At 37.9% G+C, this 21,367-nt stretch overlaps 1 protein-coding gene across 4 annotated transcripts in view; it reads right to left on the bottom strand.

Annotated features, from left to right (window-relative positions):
* The window catches only part of trim3b (tripartite motif containing 3b), a 43,830-nt gene that overhangs the window by 8,589 nt on the left and 13,874 nt on the right, over positions 1–21,367 (bottom strand). For 2 of the 4 annotated variants that reach the window (XM_056247721.1, XM_056247724.1), the window contains exons 1-8: positions 14,121–14,270; positions 9,241–9,422; positions 2,633–2,858; positions 2,161–2,312; positions 1,413–1,593; positions 604–1,336; positions 390–493; positions 45–212 (exon numbers count right to left, since the gene is read on the bottom strand). In XM_056247721.1, coding sequence (XP_056103696.1) covers positions 45–212; positions 390–493; positions 604–1,336; positions 1,413–1,593; positions 2,161–2,312; positions 2,633–2,858; positions 9,241–9,386 — 1,710 coding nt within the window. In that variant the 5' untranslated portion in view covers positions 9,387–9,422; positions 14,121–14,270. Of the gene's footprint in view, positions 1–44; positions 213–389; positions 494–603; positions 1,337–1,412; positions 1,594–2,160; positions 2,313–2,632; positions 2,859–9,240; positions 9,423–14,120; positions 14,271–21,367 lie in introns of those variants that run through there. The other 2 variants (XM_056247723.1, XM_056247722.1) reach the window with 1 other exon arrangement.

Raw genomic sequence — 21,367 nt, 5'->3', positions numbered from 1 at the left:
ATATATATATATATATAGACTGTAAATTATGATGTAAACATCACCTTAAATTTCCCATCAGGGGAGAAGATGCTGATCCATCTGTTATCATAATCAGCTACTATAATGTCTCCATTCGTGTCGACTGCCACTCCTGTCGGCCTCTGCAGTTGTCCTGGGGAACGACCTCTGACCCCAAACCGTGCTTTGAACTGGCCATCATTAGTAAACACCTTTATAAAAACAAACAGATGATCAAATTTTGCACTGAATGCAATGAAAATCTGTCTATATGTCTGTATTGATCCCAAGTAAGATTACTGACACATTGGTTCATTACTTTAATATCCACTAAATTGCTTTAGAAATGAAGCCTATGATTTTTATAATATTTCTATACATCGACTAACCTGTATACACTGGTTGTTGCTGTCCGCTACAATGACCCTCCCATTAGTGGAAGCAGAGATACCCTGTAGATTAGTGAACTCTCCCTTCTCCCTCCCCCGAGAGCCTGAGGGGTCAGACAAAGGAAATTCACAAAATCAAAATAATATTGAACAACAATTTAATGTCTAACTTCTTATTGTGCACACATATTTTTTTTTATCCAGTGTTTCTTACCCACTCTGTAAATCAGCTCATCCTCTATGGGGTTTTCCTTCTTTTTGGTGGTGCTGTACATGCTGGAGGGTCTCCGTACCGCTTTCTGCCTGATGTGTCCTCCTGTCCCGCTAGGAGATTTAACCCTCCTCTTCACATCATCCGGAGACTGGGGCACATCTGACGGCTTTATCGCCCGCAGTCTGAACGGGCTGCCCCGCACGGGCTGTCCATAAAGCATCAAAGAGAACGAGTACTCCCCTTCGCTCTTAATCGTGTACCCTACCTCGTACGTTCCATTTTTATTGTCCACGACCTCCACCTCCACCGACCGCACTCCGTCCTGCCCCGTTATCTCCCCACGGAGGACCGCGTTACCAGTCCGCACAAGATCACTGTCCTTATCCTTAGTGGTAACAGTTGCAGTCACGTGCTGACCGACCAGGGCATGTCTGAGCCCTTCTCCCGTTGCCACACTGGTGTGTCCCACGGCACCCGTCGTCAGCAGGACGCCCAGGTTCTGGATGGAGCGTCGCAAACCCTCAGTCTCTATCTGGCAGTCCAAGTGGGCGTTCTCGTGCGGCCGTTCAGGGAAGTCGTGGCAGGCTAGGGCGCTCACCCGCTCACTCATCTGCTTTTGGACCAGCAGGACTTCGGTGGCGCTGCCGTGGTTCAGGGCCTGCTCAGTGAAACTGCAGCTGTTCTGGATGTGCTCTTTTCCCTGCAGAAGACAGGATAACTGTGCCTGAAGCACCTGCAGAGAACACAGCAGAAAGGAGTGTTAGAGAGATAGGAGTAAAACCTGTTTAACATATCAGGAGATTTCTGACCTTCTGCTTGGTGCTACAAATGTTCTCCAGGTCGGTGATGAGCGCAGCCTGGCGTTGGTGCAATGCCTTCTCGAGCTCCTCAAATGTCATGTTGATCTCATTGACTGCTTCGTTCTTCCTCTCGATCAGCTGTTTAGAGATTTCATTCACCAGCTCAATGGCCGCTGTTAGTTGGGGCAGCCTGACCGAATTAAAAAGAACAGATTTTATCAGAGAAATTTTGGGAAAAAGCCAAGTAATTTGGAAAACAGGCAGCAATATTATTCACAATCATCACTTAAAACAGCTTATAAAAGCATAATTTTGTTTTATATTTAGTCACTAGTAAAATGATATATATATATATATATATATATATATATATATATAACATTTTATATTCATATTTTTTTGTATAATTATTTAAATTATTATTATCATACATTTTCTTAATTTTTAATAATATCTCAAATAATTTAAATAACAAATACATAATTAAAAACAAATATAATAGTAATGATAATTTATATGACTGCTACACACAAACTTATAACAAAATTTCTAAAACTAACATAATATATTCATCATTATTATTATTATTACTCTTATTATTATTATGTAATGTTTTTGAATATAACATTTTTATTATAATAATGACAATAAAAATAAAAATGTATTTGAAGCAATATGTATGTAGTGTGCTCTGTTGTTATTATTGAAGTGATGAACTGTATGTAAGAGCTGACTATTACGAACGGCGCATATGTACCTGTTGCGTATAGCATCCAGCTGATTCTTTAGCACTGCTTTGTGCTGTTCTAGAACATCCCGCAGTGGAACGGTCACATGCTCCCTGTGTTCCCCCTCTGTGCAGTCCAGGCACATGGCCGTCTCACACGACTCGCAGTAAAACTCCATCACCTGCAGGGGCAGCAGTGAGCAACCCTTTCATTCAGCATACTAATGGATTATCAAAGGGAGCTAATGTATGCAAACAGGCCTGAACAACGTAAACACACATGTATTATGACTTTGACGACACAAAGGAAAGAAGCTGGTAGTGACACAGCAGCCTCTGCCAATGAAAAAATGGCTTAAATGTAGAGAAATCAGGGGTGGTAAAGAAATTCCCAACCCCTTGTAGCCACGATTTTCCCTACAACCTCGTTTTTTATGGTTTCTCCATGTTCCCACTAAGTATTGCCAAATGTGGTTTCATCATCAGATGGTAAGAGGCTTACTTTGCCCTCGTGATTGGGACAGGAGAGCGGTTTCCCAGCGGGCTCCAGCACGCTACAGGCCTCCGGCCGAGAACATTCTGGGTCTCTCTGCAGCACCTCCATGAGGTTTGTGATGAAGAAGTTGTTCTGTAGTGCCGCCACACCTTTCTCGGGCAAGATGGAGGTCTGTCTGCACACCGGGCAGGACAGTGTCAAAGACTGAGAGGGAATGTAGTTCTGCAGGCACCTGTGATATAAAGAGAAGGACAGACGTGATTAACAACCTCAAACTAAATCAATCAGCCACAAATATCAGTTGCTATTTTTTTACTCTCCTCATGTTGCTCCAAACCCTTTATTTCTTCTGCGGAACACAAAAGGAAATATTTTGAAGAATGTTCACATTGCGGTTTTCCTAACAATGTAAGTGGATGGGGACCAAGGACTGTTGAGCTCCAAAAAGGACAAATACTAAAAACCATCATAAAAGTAATCCATACGACTCATGCACTATATTCTAAAGTCATACGATATCTTTGTGAGGAAACAACTGAAATTTAAGTCACCATTCACATTCTTTTTATATGGAAAGGAGTAACATGTATTTGCTATAAATAACTCCCTTTGTGTTCTACTGAAGAAAGTAAGACATGCAGGTTTTACAAAGATCATAGGGTGAGTAAATGACAGAATTTCCATTTTTATATGAACTATCCCTTTAAATAGGTATATGATGCATTTTAACATCATATATTACACACATCGCCTTCAATGTAAACGTATCTTTGAAAAACAGATACCAACAACAACCATTAACATACACTACATTTCAAAAGATTACATTTTTTAAAAGAAATTAATACTTATTTATCAATGAAGCTTTAAACTGTCAGTAAAAACATTTATACGTTTACATACTTAAACCGGTATTCCAAGAAATGCTGCTTTTTAATCAAAGAATCCTGAACAAAACTAAAATATTAAGAAGTACAATTGTTTTAACAACGATATAAAAAGAAGAAATGTTTCTTGAGCAGCAAATCAGCATATTAGAATGATTTCTGAAGGATCATGTGACACTGAAGACTGGAGTAATGAGGCTGAAAATTCAGCTTAGCATCACAGGAATATTTCAAAATATATTCAAATAGAGAACAGTTATTTTAAAATGTAATAATAGTCCATAATGTTACTGTTTTACTGTAAATGTGATCAAATAAATGCAGCCTCTGTGAGCATGAGACTTTTTTTTCCAAAAAAAAAACTAATTCAAAACAAAAATCTGACCAAACCCAAACATTTGAATGCAGTGTGTCTCACATTTCATAAATGATGTACTCCTGCGGGACATTGTGAGAGCGAGAAGGCTAGGAGGGCAAGTGTTGCTGAAATTTCAGTCACAACACGAACAATCACAGTGGAAACACTCCACTGACATTCAACCCCACAGATACAAAGCACAAATAAAGACAAAGAGTCTCACTGCACACATCTCAAGCCATCTATACAGAAGAAAATATTTGTGGTAGAGACAGAGCACCCATGCCGAGCGTTGTCAGCAGTAAGTAAACAGAGTTCATGCAATCCTAAGGTTTCCAACTGATCTATGCTTCAATCATTAAGCATGTTATTAAAACAGTTAGGACTAATTCTAATATGCTCAGGCTAGGGATGTGACGGTGAGGAAATCACCGGTACACCGGTATCACATTTCAAAACAGTGCAATTACATATTTGCTTAAATAGGCACCTTTACATTTCGTATTGTCACTCACTCTCGTCACGTGATGAATGAAATCTGACTCCTGCTGCTAATTCGGCTCACGAGTCGCGCTGAATTGAGCATACGCGTTCAGTTTTTAATTGTAGTGTCTGATCTCTAACTCAACTAAATGATTTTTATTACTATTAAAAAAAGTCTAAATGACGGTGGGGGCGGTTCTGTGGTGTCCAAGTGATGTAATCGTGTGCGGCTGAACACAGTGTAACACTGGTAACACCGAACATAACAGCAAGCCTATCTCATAGGGATTGCACGATATAGGATTTTGGCCGATATTCGATATGCCGATATTTTCAAACTAATTTTCCCCGATGCCGATACCGATATATTTGTATTTTTTTAAGTGCAAAAAAAGCTTATTAAAAACCTGTTAACCTTCACCAGTGCGTGGGCGCTCTGAAGCGTTTTTTTTTTTTAAATAGTTCAAAGTTACTATCATATTTAATGTTATTAACTTGACAAACTATACATCATTAAAACGATATAAGACTCAAGTTTCAGTATTTGACCACTATTGTATTCTGTGAAACTTATAGTGACAGTTATGTCTTAATTTGTGTCAGGAGTTATGAAATTAAAAAATGAGTCGTTACCTTTAATATGAATTATGAGCGTCAGCTGCTCTCATTCAGAAAAAAACTCCCGTGCGATCGTCATGACAGCGCTTGACAAAACAACGTCCCTCAGGGCTTTTAGCTCAAACATGTGCAGATTTGGAGAAATATTGATAGATTCTCATAGGTTTACATCAGACTTCTATCGACAGGAATAATATTTATTGAATTTATACCCAAATGCGTCGATGTAATCATTTTGAGCGCTGTATACTCTGATGTACTGTGTTATCAATTCATACTAACAGTCTGGGGCGCTGTTTGCACAGTAAAGTCCATATATGGATCACATGAAGAAGAGCCATAGGGTGTTTCTCAAAACCAAGAATGCAAAGAACGGACTTGTGTTCTTGGGGAGAACACTCTTGCTAGTTGTTCTTGGAAAAATGAACTCACAAGGTGACGAGCACACAGAACGCTGCTGACAGTTTGAGACGATGTGTTCTTGCTGGTATTGCGCAATAATACCCCCGCACAGACACCGTCTGCAGTACCCAAACATAACGAGAATTGTTGACGATAACAGCCAGGCTGCAATGGTCTCTTGACTGTGGGGAAAAACGAGTCTGTGAGCAAACTGGCCGGTTGGCTCGATAGCTAACGTTACACCCGCAGGCGCTTATGGAGATTCTCACTTCCGAAAACGTTTGAGCACATTTTCGATTAGCCATACATTTTCGTAAAATGCCAATATTTGAAATCTACACAGTTGATTTCTCGCATCAAATGTTCTCAGAAGTGAATTTAGTGATGAAATAGTGTACGTAATTGTAGAAAAACGAAATACTGTATTGACCTGCCTCTCCTTCCTCGAATGCCGAATTGAATGCTGGGATATTTCTGCCGTCAAGTTCACACAAGTTACCAGCCGATGCATCCTCTGTAAAATGGGCGTGTCAAGAACACATCCGGGATTTTTAACTGTTCTTGCCAAAATGCAAACTTGTGTATTGGGACAGTACTTGGGCCACAAAAGATGACGTTTCACAAGAACACAAGGACACAAGTACAGACAAGAACACAGATTGAGAAAGGCCCATAATCATGTGACATTCAGGAAGTCCTGACACAACAAAGCTATCCGAGATCGCTGTAAAGTGCAGATAAAGATGTTTTGAAGACAATAAACATGATTGCAATGATATTTGATTTACCTGTGTTCTTCGAGTCATGTCAGGTATTTTCATAATAATAGATTATATGTATAATGTAATGCTAATCGAGATAGACTTTCAAATTGTACAGAATACAATAAAATAATATATTTTCTATCTGATTTTTTTATCTGAAGCCAAATCAGATTACAGAAAGTTATCTAAAACACTCGACTTGCGCTATAAAGTAAGTTTGGAGCACAAACATAGTTTTATTCTCATAAATTGTCGTGTATTGATGGTGTGCTAAGCTAACATGCTAGCTAGTACTGAGCACCTGCTACCTAACTTCGGTGTAATTTTTATGATTTTTTTCTAAATAAGAATGCTTACTGAAATGTTTCGTTTTTCAAAAAGGGCATTTGATACAGTTTCACTGTGAAAACTTTGAAGCTATTTATAACTATTTTTTTTCATTATGACAATAATTAATTCTACATTTACAATAAACTTCCAGGTGTCAGCTTTCAAATGAGATCTTACTTGTGTTTTTAGTACAAAGGGTTCATGAACTGTATCTGTTTCAGTTTGGGAATGCCATATCTGGGGATTTTTCAAAAATGGGCTTGAAGCTTAACAGGTTAAAGCTTCTATTAATGTTCTCAGTCAAGAGCAGTGAGTGATTTCCTCTGTGTTTTGTTGTTTTATTAACATTAACGGGATAGTTCTCCCAAAAATTTAAATTGTCATCATTTACTCTCTCAAGTTTCTTTCTTCTGTTGAAATTATAAAAGTTATTTGGAAGAATGTGGCTAACCAAACAGTTGCTGTACTCCAGTGACTTCCATAGTATATTTAAGCACAAGAAAGAAATGAATCCAGGTTTGAAACAACATTAGATAGACAGAATTTTTATTTCTGGGTGCAGTATCTCTTTAAAGACAAGCGGCAGAATATTATTACTGTCTCTTTAAGAACTGCACGCGAGTAACGCGATGCGTCTAATATACACGCATTTGACAAGCAGATTTTCTCTGTTTGCTTTCACTTTAGACATAACCAACTTTGTTTATGTAAACCTTGTGTGTATTTGACAGTATAGATTAGTCCAGTATGCAGGCGCTGTGACAGGCTTTAGTTCCTGTGAGCGTCGGGTGTAATGCGCTCAGAAAAGCGCATCAGCACGTGAATGACATGTTTACCTAGCAAGACTTTGACGCACATGCAAACAATGAACTTTTGTGAATTGCGGTGTCCCGTGAGTGTAACTCTACCTCTGCGTTTACATGTGATGTGATGTGAATGTACGTCGCGTTGTACAGTATGTTGAGATGAAGGCGCCAGAATTGAACTGATAGAATGCACGATACTATGATTTTTCTTCAAAAGCAGATAGTGGAGACATTTTAATCGTCCACGATCAAAAACCGTGAGACACACGGCACACCCCTAGTTGGAAGTTTAAGTTGCTGGCGCTCATGCTTCGTTCACGGTCGTCACGTGCACATAGGAAACACGCCACCCTATCGGCAAGACTCATCGGCAGAAATATTCATATCGGCCGATGCCGATGATGGTCATTTTAAGCTTTTGTCGGCCGATACCGATGTTGTCCCGATATCATCGTGCATCCCTACTATCTCATGCCAGAGCTGTGGCCTTGTGCTCTGGTGCTCATCTGGGAAATATGAGTTCAAGTGTGGCTCGCATCATTCTCCTCCCCATTGTATTTCTGGTTAGGAAGTAACCAGGTGAGTGTGGAGACGGGGTGGTGGAGGGATGCTGAAAACTGACGAGGAACATAGGTTTGGCGACTGTGTATATATATGCCTCCACTTATGCTGATTGGGTAGACACAGAGCCATAGAGAGAAAGAGTTGCGACACTCCCATAGACCGCCATAGGAACTTTGGAATGCGGAAGTAACGCGTGTCGTGGAGCGGCCAATAGTTCCAAACACTGATAGTTTCTCCATTGAACCCCATTCATTTTCAGTGCTTCAGAAGTACGCTCGCTGGTAAATTAATGAAATTACTGTATTTTTTTACTTTTACACACATTAGCCGACCTCTCGTGAATCTAGTCTGTAGTTATATTTTATGTAGCCAGTTTTAGTAAATGTTTATTGGAAGATAATAGGTTCATTGCAGCGATAGCTTACGTGACCAACACTTCACTAACGTTAGCTAACTGGTAACCTGATGTATATAATATTTTTAATAATATTTTATATATATATATATATATATATATATATATATATAGCCTATAATATTATATACATACACACACACAATTCATTTATTTAAATGGGTTAGGGCTATACATGTGCTTATATGTATTTAGGAACATAGTTAATTCACTCATTAACTATCTCTCCGGTTTAATTTTATGAAGAATATTTTTCGGTTGAATATTTACCGAACATTGCTGTATATAGTCGTTGCTTTCTACGTTATGGGAGCAGTCTATTTCCCTCCTAAATCATTCATTTGTACATGCACAGAGTTATTAATTATATTTTATGTTGGTTGGAGTTCTGAACGGACTGCAGACCTCTTTGCGTGATCACGAAGCGGAATTTATAAGCAAGATCACGGGAATCAATAGCCTAATACAGCCCAGCCAGTTGTGCTAAAATAAATATCATGAGACGTCCATCATCAGATGAATGACATGGAAAAGTTAAGTTAGAGCCGCTAAAGCCAGTGCTATTACTACCCATGCGAACATGAACACTAAGCTTTTCCCTCCAAAAATATAGCCTAAAACTTATCTAAGTTGTCACCCTGCCTCTCCAAATGCAAAACTGACATTAACAAAACGCAATAACAGCTTAAAAAGTACTTGGGTGTGTGTTTTATTTTATATTTACCGTTTAATAATGCAATCGCTGCTGTCTGTCCATAGAAGAACATGACAGCCCGCGTACGTTTTGGAACTATTGGGGCTTACATGAACCACGTGACAGCCGTCGCGGCGACATCAAAGAGTGTCGCAACTCTTTCTCTCTATGGCTCTGGGTAGACATGTTGATTACAGATTGCTGGTTTGAATGACGTGATGATTGGATAGATCATTTGAACGTGTTCCTCCCGAACTTTGTTAGTAAAACATAATTTAGCAACAAATACAGACCTTTCGCAGAAGGTGTGCAGGCAGGGCAGTACTTTAGGGTTGTGGTAGTGATCCAGACAGATACTACACACCAGGAACTGCTTGTCTATCTGGCGCACCACTGGGCTTGTGCGTCCGGTCTCAAACTTCGCCATGGTGACAGACATCCACAGAGCGGGCCGAGGGCCAGGACACACCTTAACCTGAAATGAAGATGATGCTGAGTTATTAAAAGTCTTCCAACAGGAAAAAAAACACAATGTTTCATCATTTTAACTTTGAAATGATAAAGAGGCCAATTCACACTGCACCGACAGATGCCAACCAGCGCGGACGATCAAAAGATTACAGTACGTCACCTCTCAGACATTACTTGACGAGAAAACAAGCGATAACCAACACCAAAAGATGCCGATAGGGGTAACACTGATCTGACAAAACCTGACAAAGTGACTGTTGCCATTGGTCAGTGACCTCTGTGTCTGTCGGTATAGAGTGAATTGGCCTTTAAAGGGATAGTTCTCCCAAAAATGAAAATTCTGTCATAATTCACTTACAATCATGTCGTTCCAAACCCTTAATCTTCGAAATCGAATCAACCAATGCAGATATTTTTATTGAGTTTTTAAACTTTCTGTCCGTCCGTCCATTGAAAGCCCAGAAAAGAAGGTCCAAAAAGGTCATAAAGGCATCATGAAGCGAATCCATGTGAATAGTGCAGTTAGTCCATGTCTTGTAAAGAGATATGATCACTTTATATGATGAACAAATTGTTGTATGTCTTTCGATCATTGTCGGTGTAAATAAAAGCCTAAATTAAATCTGTTCATCATACAAAGCTCTCCACAAGTTTTGGATCAAACCGCTCAATTCATATGGATTTGTTTTATGACGTCTTTATGACCTTTTTGTATCTTTTAAAATTTGGTTACCTGGACTTTCAATGGAGAAACAGAAACATCTCAGGTTCCACTAAAAACAATACATTTTTGTTTCGAGATTACCGGTAACCAAAGTCTTATGGGTTTGGAATGACATGAGCGTGAGTCAATGATGACAGAATTTTCATTTTTGGGGTGAACTATCTCTTTAAAGAGATATTGAGATGGCAAGAGAAGACAAACTCCTATATAAACAGGAGAACGTGAGAGTGAGAAAAGAGGAGCTGCTACCAAACCAGCAACTTTAACACGTTATTCTGCAGAGCAAAGAAGAAGAGAAGAGCACGGAAAATTGGATTACAGAGTTGTGGAGGCAAATAAATGTCGACAATTTTCATGCCACTTTTCCACATGAGCCGCAATAACAGCGGGCAGACAGATAAGTAATGATACAAGGACATGAGCTACTGCTGAGGCCATTACATGCTCCTGTTTACTTTAGTTGTCCTCTAGGCAAAGAGATATGAGAGAGGAAAAACTAATATGTCAGGTCTAATTCTATTTCAGGATGTAAAAGAAAACAACTAACATAGGGCCATAGAAATATGACCGTCTTTCAAAGGCGTGTCATGTTAAGGAGTAAGTTTAATGATTTACACTTTAAATAGAAAATGTAATAATGTTTACGTCTTATTTTGTTGCACATTATTCACATACTGTATAGTGAAACATTGTGAATGTAGTGAAACAATTTAACACAGTATTTCATGCATTCAGAAGCAACAGCAACCATTTAAAAAAATTGGTTCAATTAATAATTCATGGGTATTTAAATTGTGTGACCAAAATTATATACAATTTGATAGATTAAAGAGTCCCCAAAATGAAAATTCTTTCATTTATTATTATTCACCCTCATGTTGTTCCAAACCCGTAAGACTTTCGTTCATCTTCGAAACACAAATGAAGATATTTGAATGAAATCAGAGCTTTCTGTCCCTCCATTGACAGCCACGCAACTACTACTTTGATGCTTCAAAAAGCCTAATAAAAGCCTAAATTAAATCTGTTCATCATATACTAAAACGATCCAGTCTCTTCAGAAAATTGGGAGTAACTAAATTAACTTTTTAAAGTGACAAAGTGGTAGTTGCATAAACTGTCAATGGAGGGACAGAAATATCTCAGATTTCATCAAAAAGATCTTCATTTGTGTTTTGAATATTAACGAAAGTCTTACGGGTTTGGAACGACATGAGGGTGGTGAGTAAGTATTAAGTAATGAAATTTTTTTTTTTTTTTTGGGTGAACTAGCCCTTTAAGGGGCGACGCATCTTAACACACTCTCCCATACAAATAAGATGCAATATTCATACCTCATATTAAAGCATAAAATAAGGCCTTAATTCAGGAAAGTCTCTCTGTCTGATCAGTTTGCAGGCCAGTGTTTCATTATCACTCTTTCAGTCTCTCACTTCTGCTCTCTGTCATGTTTTGACAGTGAGTGTTTTGCTCTCAGTTTACTTCAATGCCTCTGGTCCCAGAGTTGCTCTGATACTTCTACAGGACTGACATGTGCACTGCTCTGATGGACGTATGAGTGATGGTAACGTGAGAGGGGTAAACATAGCTGATATTAGTTCCCTTCTCCCGCCTTCTAAAATCCTCCTCCCCGAATCACGTTATCTTGAAACTGTCATGATTTACTGTAAACATGGAAGATTGTGTGTCTGTTTCCATACAACTATGCATTAAGAGTAATGCAACAGTTACTTATCATTTTGAGCGGTTGTATCAATTGATAGTTAGATCATTGTAAGGAAATGAATAGACACTCATTTGAAATGTAATGTGTGAATTGCCTTTTGAAATAGTAGTACTGTGATGTTAAGTTGAGTCATATTGAACAGGTGATTTTTGTTAAATGAACAAATGATCTAAGTTTTATGTGTATTGTATCCAAGCAATTGAGAAAAGGGTATAGAGTTTTGAAAAATGTGCATTTTGATCATTGGTTGTGAGTTTTGTGTCTAGAGTTGTGAAAAATGACATCAAGGTTCTGAAAATAGTAACAAAATGATTGTAAAAAACTGTAAGAAATATTTGCATGTATATATACTGTATATAGACTGAATGTAGCCTATATAATGTATATTTTATATAAATATAAACATTTTATATATAAATTACATTTTTCTTGATACATGTGTGCATTTATATACAAAATAATTATACACAGTACACACACATATATTATGTAAACACAAACTTTTATTTAGGATGCGATTAATCGTGATTAATCGTTTGACAGCCCTAATAAAAATCTTTTGAAAAACTGATCTGCATACATGCGAGTATACACGTCACATTAGTACTCACATTATTATTTTCAGCATCTTTTTTTAAAATATATATATAACATGTTGACTAACGACTAACATGACCATTAGTCAGTTAGTCGTTAGTCAGCCATTAGTAACTTATTGACCCTAACACATCGTGAGCTTAGAATTATACAGTTCTATCTCCGTTTAGGGTAGTTCTGAGATATTGAGCATCAAAGTTTTTACAAAGTTTTTACCTGGTGTTTTGTGAGATGGAACCTTTTTATTTTATTAATAACTACTAACAATTTTTTTTTTTTTTACAAAAATAACACCAAACAGGCATTAATAAACACCTAATGGATAAGATTAGATTATGTCAAAAACTCAATTTCGACCAAAAGTGGAGACCTTATAATTCTAAGCTCACGACATGAGGGTCTGCAGGGGTCCTCATTTCCTTTTTAAGTTTTTTCTGCATTTTGGTTGGACCTCATGATTTTGATTTGGCAGGCAAAAAAATTTAAATATTAAAAATCAATTAAGCAGTTTTATTATACACACTGCATATAGTAAACTAATAATAGCCAAACTACTTAAGGGTTTTACTTTTATGTTTTTTTCTTAATTAGAATATCAGGACTGTTATATCATCCTAATAATATATATATATATATATATATATATATATATATATATATATATATATATATATATATATATATATATATATATATTGTTTAAAAAAAAAAGTTTTTAAATATATTTTTAGATGGGGGATATATATATATATATATATATATCCCCCATCTAAAAATATATTTAATAACTTTTTTTTTTAAACACTATATATATATATATGTAAAAGACTTTTTATGTAAAAGACTTTTAACGCTGCATTTAAAAAAATAGTCTTATTATAAAAGGGGTTTATTTAAGTAATTCAAGTATGTATAAACTTCACAATATATATTTTTATTAAAAATATTTATATTTAAAAAAACTATATACAAGAGTGTTATGTCACTGACCCACATGCATGCCAACCAAAACAAAGTGTTTTGCTCTAAATGCTGACTGGCATAACTCCACCTGTTCCAATAAAACAATATCTACAAGATCTTATGGTCCAAGCCACCGGTCAGCAAACCTGACCCAGATACAGCCACAATCGAGAAACCAAACACTGTGTCATTGTTCAAAAAAAGAAGCCAACAACAATCAGCAATTGTATCATGCCGCCACTTACAAAATTATCCCACATGCACTCCCACACGTCACTGTGTGCATGGCACATACACCTTTCAAACACAGCTGCTTCTGACATCCACAAACATTCCATGGGATGCAAAACTCATGACTTAGACATCCAAAACTATAGTTATAAAAAAATGATATTTGCCCCAAAACACATTCTAACTGCTCTCCCACATGAGGGTCTCTTCAAACCTTAGTAAGATCATAGGCAGTAAAGGTGGGAACAACATGACACAGAGTGAAGCACTAGAAGGTTCCAAAACCTCAGACCAACTCTGACCAGATGTGAAACAGGAGACAGAAACAAAAGCATTCTTCCCTTTCAAAGCCACAGCTCTTTCTGCTCCAGTGAACACGCACAAAACAATGACAACCGTTCACGTGCACACTGCAACACTCAAACGCAAACGCACTAGGGTTAAAGAGGAAGCACACTTACACGAAAAAGCAGAGTTTATGCTTCTCAGGCAGGTTCCATTGTAGTTTTGTGAGATTTCAGCAGGGCCTGGTGGCTGAATAGCACAACAGATCCCCTTCCCTTTCTCTAGCCCCCCTCCCTAAATGAATGCATGCACTGCTCGTCGTCCCTACGCCTAGTGCACTGCACTCTCACTGCCCGTGCCCGAGCAACAGCTGTGATGTCACGAAGGGGCGGATGGCTAAAGCCAAACCACGTCAACCGGGCTACGCCATTGGCTGAGGATGAATGCACAGCGTTTGCTCCTCCCACAAGCTCTGCTGTGATTGGCCGTTCAATGTTATCTTCCCAAAGGCATGGATTGCATCACAGAGAAAACAATTCCTACTGACAGATTTGGTGGGTTGGGAAAGGGAGAGGATTTAAGTTGAATGCCAGCTTTTTAGTGCATTGACTTTAGTTAGTTGTGTGTGTGTGTGTGTGTGTGTGTGTGTGTGTGTGTGTGTGTGTGTGTGTGTGTGTGTGTGTGTGTGTGTGTGTGTGTGTGTGTGTGTGTGTGTGTGTGTGTGTGTGTGTGTGTGTGTGTGTGTGTGTGTGTGCGTGCGTGTGTGTGTGTGTGCTTCTGATGAACAATAAACAATAATGATCATATAAAATGACTTGAAGAAACTGTTCAGTTCACTGTGCACCTGCTTCTAAAGGAAAAAGCTTTTAAGATTGAAAGAGCTGCTTTTAAAATTCACTTTAAAGTGAGTAAAAGTAAATCATTTTGAGTGTTTCAGCGGGGTTCATTTCTGTGAGGTTATTTAAATTCCCTTTATGTTTCAACTATTTTAACATGACAAAAACCATCAAAATGAATGTTAATCTTGATTTAGCTCCGGACATAACCCTGCTTTTGCTTGCTTGTGAACTGACTGACATAAAAAGTCTTAAAACAATCACTCGGTATGATGGTTATATAAGAGATGATGTCATTGAAGCTGGGCGGAGCGACTCCGGATTGTAGGATTATGAATTCCAATACCCCTGTTTTCATGAAAAATAAAAATAATAATAAAACAGTAATAAATAAACAAAATAAATCATATAAAAATAACAAAAATGTATGCATCAAATTATATAATTTGACCTAGTTTTGCATATTTAATTGTTTATTTGTATCAAATATTCTGAGTGGATGAAATGTTTAATCTGTCAGCAGAGCGGGTGGAGATTAGATGGAAAACATCAACTGTCATTAATCTGGAGGGATTGACTGTCCAATTTTTTCCCACAGCGGCTGGTTTTCAGATAACACCCGTCCCACACCTCTAACTGACACCACTGCTCCAAACTTGCACCAACACAACAGGAACAAATGGAGCTGGACTTTTTTGTGGGAGAATTATACATGCTGAAACTTGTGTAAAAGAAAATGAAAGAGAGAGAAATCACTCTGTGCAATGAAAAACAATCTGTATATTTGTGATCTTTGTGACAGAGTAGCTTTGTGGTTAATGATCTGGGCCGACATTATAAATATTGTCCGCTTGCTCCCAGGTAGAGGCCTCCAGAATTTACTGGCCCTGAAAAGGAGGGAACTTTGTTCAGCCAGATCTTGAGAGGCAGCCAACTGAAATCTTGAACATATATCCACTGCAATTTCCTGTCCTTCAAAGCAGGCTAATATCATCTGTCAGGGGTTCTTGCACTGGCCATATCTCCTTCAAGCTTACTCGTAACTTACACTAACAGCAAGAACTATGGGACAGCGTTGTGGGAAACTCCATCGCAAACCAGGATTATTTCCATTCTGCAGTGCAAATTGCTCAAACAGAAAAAGTTGCAGTATTTTAATTGGAGATAATTAAGTATTATCTTCATAATATTATATCTTCATCTGTGTAATAACCAAACATATGGCGCTCTCCCATACAGCAAAGACAGTGAAGCGTAATTAAAGTTTCCTGGTAACTGCACTCATTAATCTTTACATAAAGTGTAATGAGATGCCACGTCTAGTCCACTCGGCTCAGATGGAGCCTTCAGGCACCGTCCTCTTACTGTGTCCAGTTATGTAATTCAGCATCTCGCTGCAATTGCAGAGAGGAAGAGTACTCATGCCGCAGGAAACATGACTCAACAGAATGCTGTCAGGATACCGCAGGCAGAAGAGAGAGAGCGGGATTCAACAGAGAGAAAGAAAAGATCTTGCTCTACCTATGTCACGGTCTTGTACTGGTCATTACTCAGATTTGGGAGTATCTAGCTACACTATGGGACTTGTTTTTTTGTATATGGGAGAATACATGCTGTAACTTGTGTAAAAGAGAAGTCAAAGACAGATAAACAGTGTGCGATGAAAAAGCTTTTGTATATTTGTGATCTTCATGACAGAGTAGCTTTGAGTTTAAAGTTTAATGTTAATTCTTACATTCAATGAGATAGTCACCCTATAGAGGATTTATTTTTAAAAAATGATCAGCGATTCCTCTTTTATATATCAGGGCAGGCTATAAAATATAGACATTATTAAAGCTCAAAGTTATCTTACCCCTGTTATGCTCAGTTATTTAAAGACCCCCGTGGTGAAAATCAAGTTTTTAATTTTGTTTATATGTCTATGTGGTGTTAATATGCTTTAAGACAAACCATGTGCAAATTTATAAGTCAAAACCATTGCTGAGTATTTTCTCCTTAAAACTGCAGTAAAAAAAAAAAAAGACAGTCTCAAAAACGCTGGAGTTTCTTATGTCACAAACTACCTTGTAACCAATCACGTCAAGAGGGGGGCGGGCTTTAATATGGTTATGGCTATTTAAATTATGTATATGATGATGTAGTATATTACGATGTTACTGACGTTCTAAGTTGTTCAAAGCGTTTCTAAGGATGCTGATTTTTAGAAGGCAGCTGCTGACTCTGAGATGGTGAACAGGAACATGGTTTGTGTAACATTAGCAACACATTATTAGTTGTTTGATAACGTAGTCAAGCAAAAGGCTAATCATATTCATTACTGTTATGTGTCCGATGTTGTAGAGCAATACCATTGTGCAGCATTTACTACAGTAAAACTGACCGAGTGGATCTCTGAGCTGGTGTGAGTGAGTGGAGGCGGGGCTAATTAGCATATACACTCACCGGCCACTTTATTAGGTACACCTGTCCAACTGCTCGTTAACACTTAATTTCTAAGCAGCCAATCACATGGCGGCAACTCAGTGCATTTAGGCATGTAGACATGGTCAAGACAATCTCCTGCAGTTCAAACCGAGCATCAGTATGGGGAAGAAAGTTGATTTGAGTGACTTTGAACATGGCATGATTGTTGGTGCCAGAAGGGCTGGTCTGAGTATTTCAGAAACTGCTAATCTACTGGGATTTTCACGCACAACCATCTCTAGGGTTTACAGAGAATGGTCCGAAAAAGAAAAAACATCCAGTGAGCGGCAGTTCTGTGGGCGGAAATGCCTTGTTGATGCCAGAGGTCAGAGGAGAATGGCCAGACTGGTTCGCGCTGATAGAAGGGCAACAGTGACTGAAATAACCACTCGTTACAACCGAGGTATGCAGCAAAGCATTTGTGAAGCCACAACACGCACAACCTTGAGGCGGATGGGCTACAACAGCAGAAGACTCCACCGGGTACCACTCATCTCCACTACAAATAGGAAAAAGAGGCTACAATTTGCAAGAGCTCACCAAAATTGAACAGTTAAAGACTGGAAAAAGGTTGCCTGGTCTGATGAGTCTCGATTTCTGTTGAGACATTCAGATGTTAGAGTCAGAATTTGGCGTAAACAGAATGAGAACATGGAACCATCATGCCTTGTTACCACTGTGCAGGCTGGTGGTGGTGGTGTAATGGTGTGGGGGATGTTTTCCTGGCACACTTTAGGCCCCTTAGTGCCAATTAGGCATCGTTTAAATGCCACAGCCTACCTGAGCATTGTTTCTGACCATGTCCATCCCTTTATGGCCACCATGTACCCATCCTCTGATGGCTACTTCCACCATGTCACAAAGCTCTAATTTCTTTTAGAAACAAACTTTGTTATATTGTTTTCATGTTATCACTGTGAAGCGCTTTGATACAATCTGTATTGTAAAAAGCGCTATGTAAATAAAGGTGACTTGACTTGACTTGACTAATCATTTCAAATTGGTTTCTTGAACATGACAATGAGTTCACTGTACTAAAATGGCCTCCACAGTCACCAGATCTCAACCCAATAGAGCATCTTTGGGATGTGGTGGAACGGGAGATTCGCATCATGGATGTGCAGCCGACAAATCTGCGGCAACTGTGTGATGCCATCATGTCAATATGGACCAAACTCCCTGAGGAATGCTTCCAGCACCTTGTTGAATCTATGCCACGAAGAATTGAGGCAGTTCTGAAGGCAAAAGGGGGTCCAACCCGTTACTAGCATGGGGTACCTAATAAAGTGGCCGGTGAGTGTATATCCATTTATAACAAATGAGGTAAGGGTGTAGAGTTACATTCAAGCTATTTTAAGCGGCGTGAAGACATTTTTTTCACAGGAAAAAAACCATTTATGTCATTTTGGTGAACAAAGAGTTTTAAGGGATACAATTATTGACTACAGGGGGACTTTAAGTATAAAATTTGTCTCAGATGTTTCTCTTAAAATAACCTTAGAGAAATAAAAATAGAAACAAATCAGGGAGAAAAAAAAACTGGACAAAAAACTGAATAAAATGTATGTGTATAATGTTTTGTGTAGACCAAATTAGACCATTAGACCAAATGTGTATGTGCATATTTAAATTGCAAAGCTTTTTTAGTTTAGTCTATTTTTTATTAAATTAAATTAAATTAAATTAAATTAAATTAATTAAATTCTAACTAAAAACAGAAGAAAATGCAAAGAAATATTGTGTCTATGAAAAATAATGTAATGTAAATTATATTAAAACAATTGTATTGAATTGGAAGACAAAATAAAGTACAAACGTTAGACTTTTGGGGTATATTTGTAAATCCTTAATGTAGAAAAACAATCAAGATATTAAAAAGGCAAATGGGCCTGAGATTTTATAGATAATAAAATGAAACCTCCTGAAAAAAGTGTGTTAATGCTTAATCCAGAGGCGTGACATTGAATTTCCTATTCGGTCATTAAATATCTGTCAACCACAGAAGATCAATGCAAACTTAAGACGGGTTGGAGTGTTGTTAACTTCTATAAATTGGAGAGAGGTTCACGCGAGAGGGGCTCTTAATCGGGCTTGGTCCTGACAGTGGACCATGAATAGCTGATCCACATGTCCATATCTTCTCTCCTTCTCTCTCTCTGGACTGTGGAAATATTCCTGGAGGGAATGCCTGCATAGCTGGGTACATAAGACGGGCCAGAAATAATCTGATCCTTCAAATAACTACTGTTTATGTGTGTGTGTTTTCAGAGGAGATGCTTAAAAGAACACTTAATGCCTTAAGCATATAAACAATACCAACAAACAGGTCAAATACGTCTGAGTTTAATAAAGTACTTGCCGTATGTAAAGTGGTGTGTTTTAACAAAGTTAATGCACATGTGCTTTTCGCAGATGGGTGTGAGTCACCCTGCGGATAGGCCTCTGGTGCTTCGGTGGAAAAACTCACTTATACAGTATATTTGTCAATTTAGAAGTATACATTATTCAGAAGCGTCCTCGTTCTGTGGTTCAGGACTAAACAAGTGTTTTTTTGAATAGTAAGTAGAGGACCAGACTCCTGAGAGTTCAGACGGGTTGCGGTTCTGGTGGGCCATGACGCATGCTTCACAAATAACCAGAGCAAACATGGAATAACAAAACACTACCAAAAGACATTACGAGATACATTAGATTATTATGCTGCGTTAACAGCATTAGATTTTTCTTTGGATTTTAAGTGTGTAATCTTTATTTTGTTACATTTTTTTTCACCTCTCCTAGCCTCATGTGCACAGACGACTTACAGGCGTTTTCAACATGCCCGGTTTATCAACTTCAGGCTCAACCAATGGCATGAGTTTGGGGCGGGACTAGCTGTTGGGAAAGAATTTTTATTTATGCAATTCCAATTGGTGCCACACATCCGTGTGAAACAGATTATCAAAAAAGGAAAAAAATTTGGGCAGGGACTTGGTTCTATCCATTTTAATTTATTGTAGTCAATTGTAAGAAAGGGGCGGGATTTAAGTGTACTAAAGGATTGGAGAAGTCCGGTATACATCACCAGAGAGAAGTCTGTTGTTTCACCGGAAGATTGAGTTATGAACTTGATAAAAGAATTGCAAGGTCAAAACAGTTTTAAAAAATAAAACATGCATGGACTAATCGTTCACAATAAAATCAACGCCTGCCCACTTTTCCAGTGGCCTTGGATCCGGAAATTTCCTTTTTCCCATAGGGATTTCAAAAAGTATTTTTTTTTATAAACCGTTATAAGCCATAAACCAAGGAAATTATCTACGAGTTGAATCATAACATTAAAAACTTTGATTTGAAACCAAAAAGTATTTTGAAAATCGGACAAAAATACAAGACTGTACTTAACGGCTTTAGTGACAGAAAGAACTACAATCCCATGAAGCATTGCGAACAGCATAATCAAATAAAAAATGATGGAGAAACATAAAACTCATTTAAAAATGTTGATTATTTATATACAAATGATATACTTTGTTTATTGCAAAATATGCGTAAATATTCATATTTTGAGAGCGTAGAGAGACCGACTCGATTACGTCATTTGCGGCGCTTCACGAGAGTGGACGGAGCTATCGAGATTTTTTGGAATGTTTTGCTTGTTTCAACTCTCTGATTGGTGGTATTTTCTGAGTTTTCACCACAAATTCTGCTGCAAAACACAATTATTAAAAAAAAAAAAAGTTGAAATAATGCTGGCTGAAGTCTTCAACAGAATCAGATATTATCAATTAGCAACCTCGTGAGCTCACAGGTTGTCTTTAAAGATTTATAAGTTATTGTTAAAAATCAATTTCCCTATGGAGAATTTCCTATTCCAGTGACATCATGTGGGCTTCTTTAGTTTATTTAAAAGTATTAACCAATCACCAAAAAGCTATTAAAAGTATATTATTTAGCAAACTTGTATTCAGGTCTGGCTTCATTTTTGTATGTATGACCTGCTTTTGACAATCCAGCCTATTTCCAATGGGTAATTATTTTCCTGTTGAATAACAGAAAATGCATCACGTTATGCAATTAAAATCTGTTACAAATGTGGTTCTATGTTGACTGGGGGGGTTAGCATATAATATGAAACATTA

Source organism: Rhinichthys klamathensis, unplaced genomic scaffold (assembly GCF_029890125.1).
Source record: "Rhinichthys klamathensis goyatoka isolate OS25496 unplaced genomic scaffold, OSU_Roscu_1.1 h1tg000050l_1, whole genome shotgun sequence".
NCBI lineage: Eukaryota > Metazoa > Chordata > Actinopteri > Cypriniformes > Leuciscidae > Rhinichthys > Rhinichthys klamathensis.
This window is presented reverse-complemented; position numbering and strand designations above follow the sequence as displayed.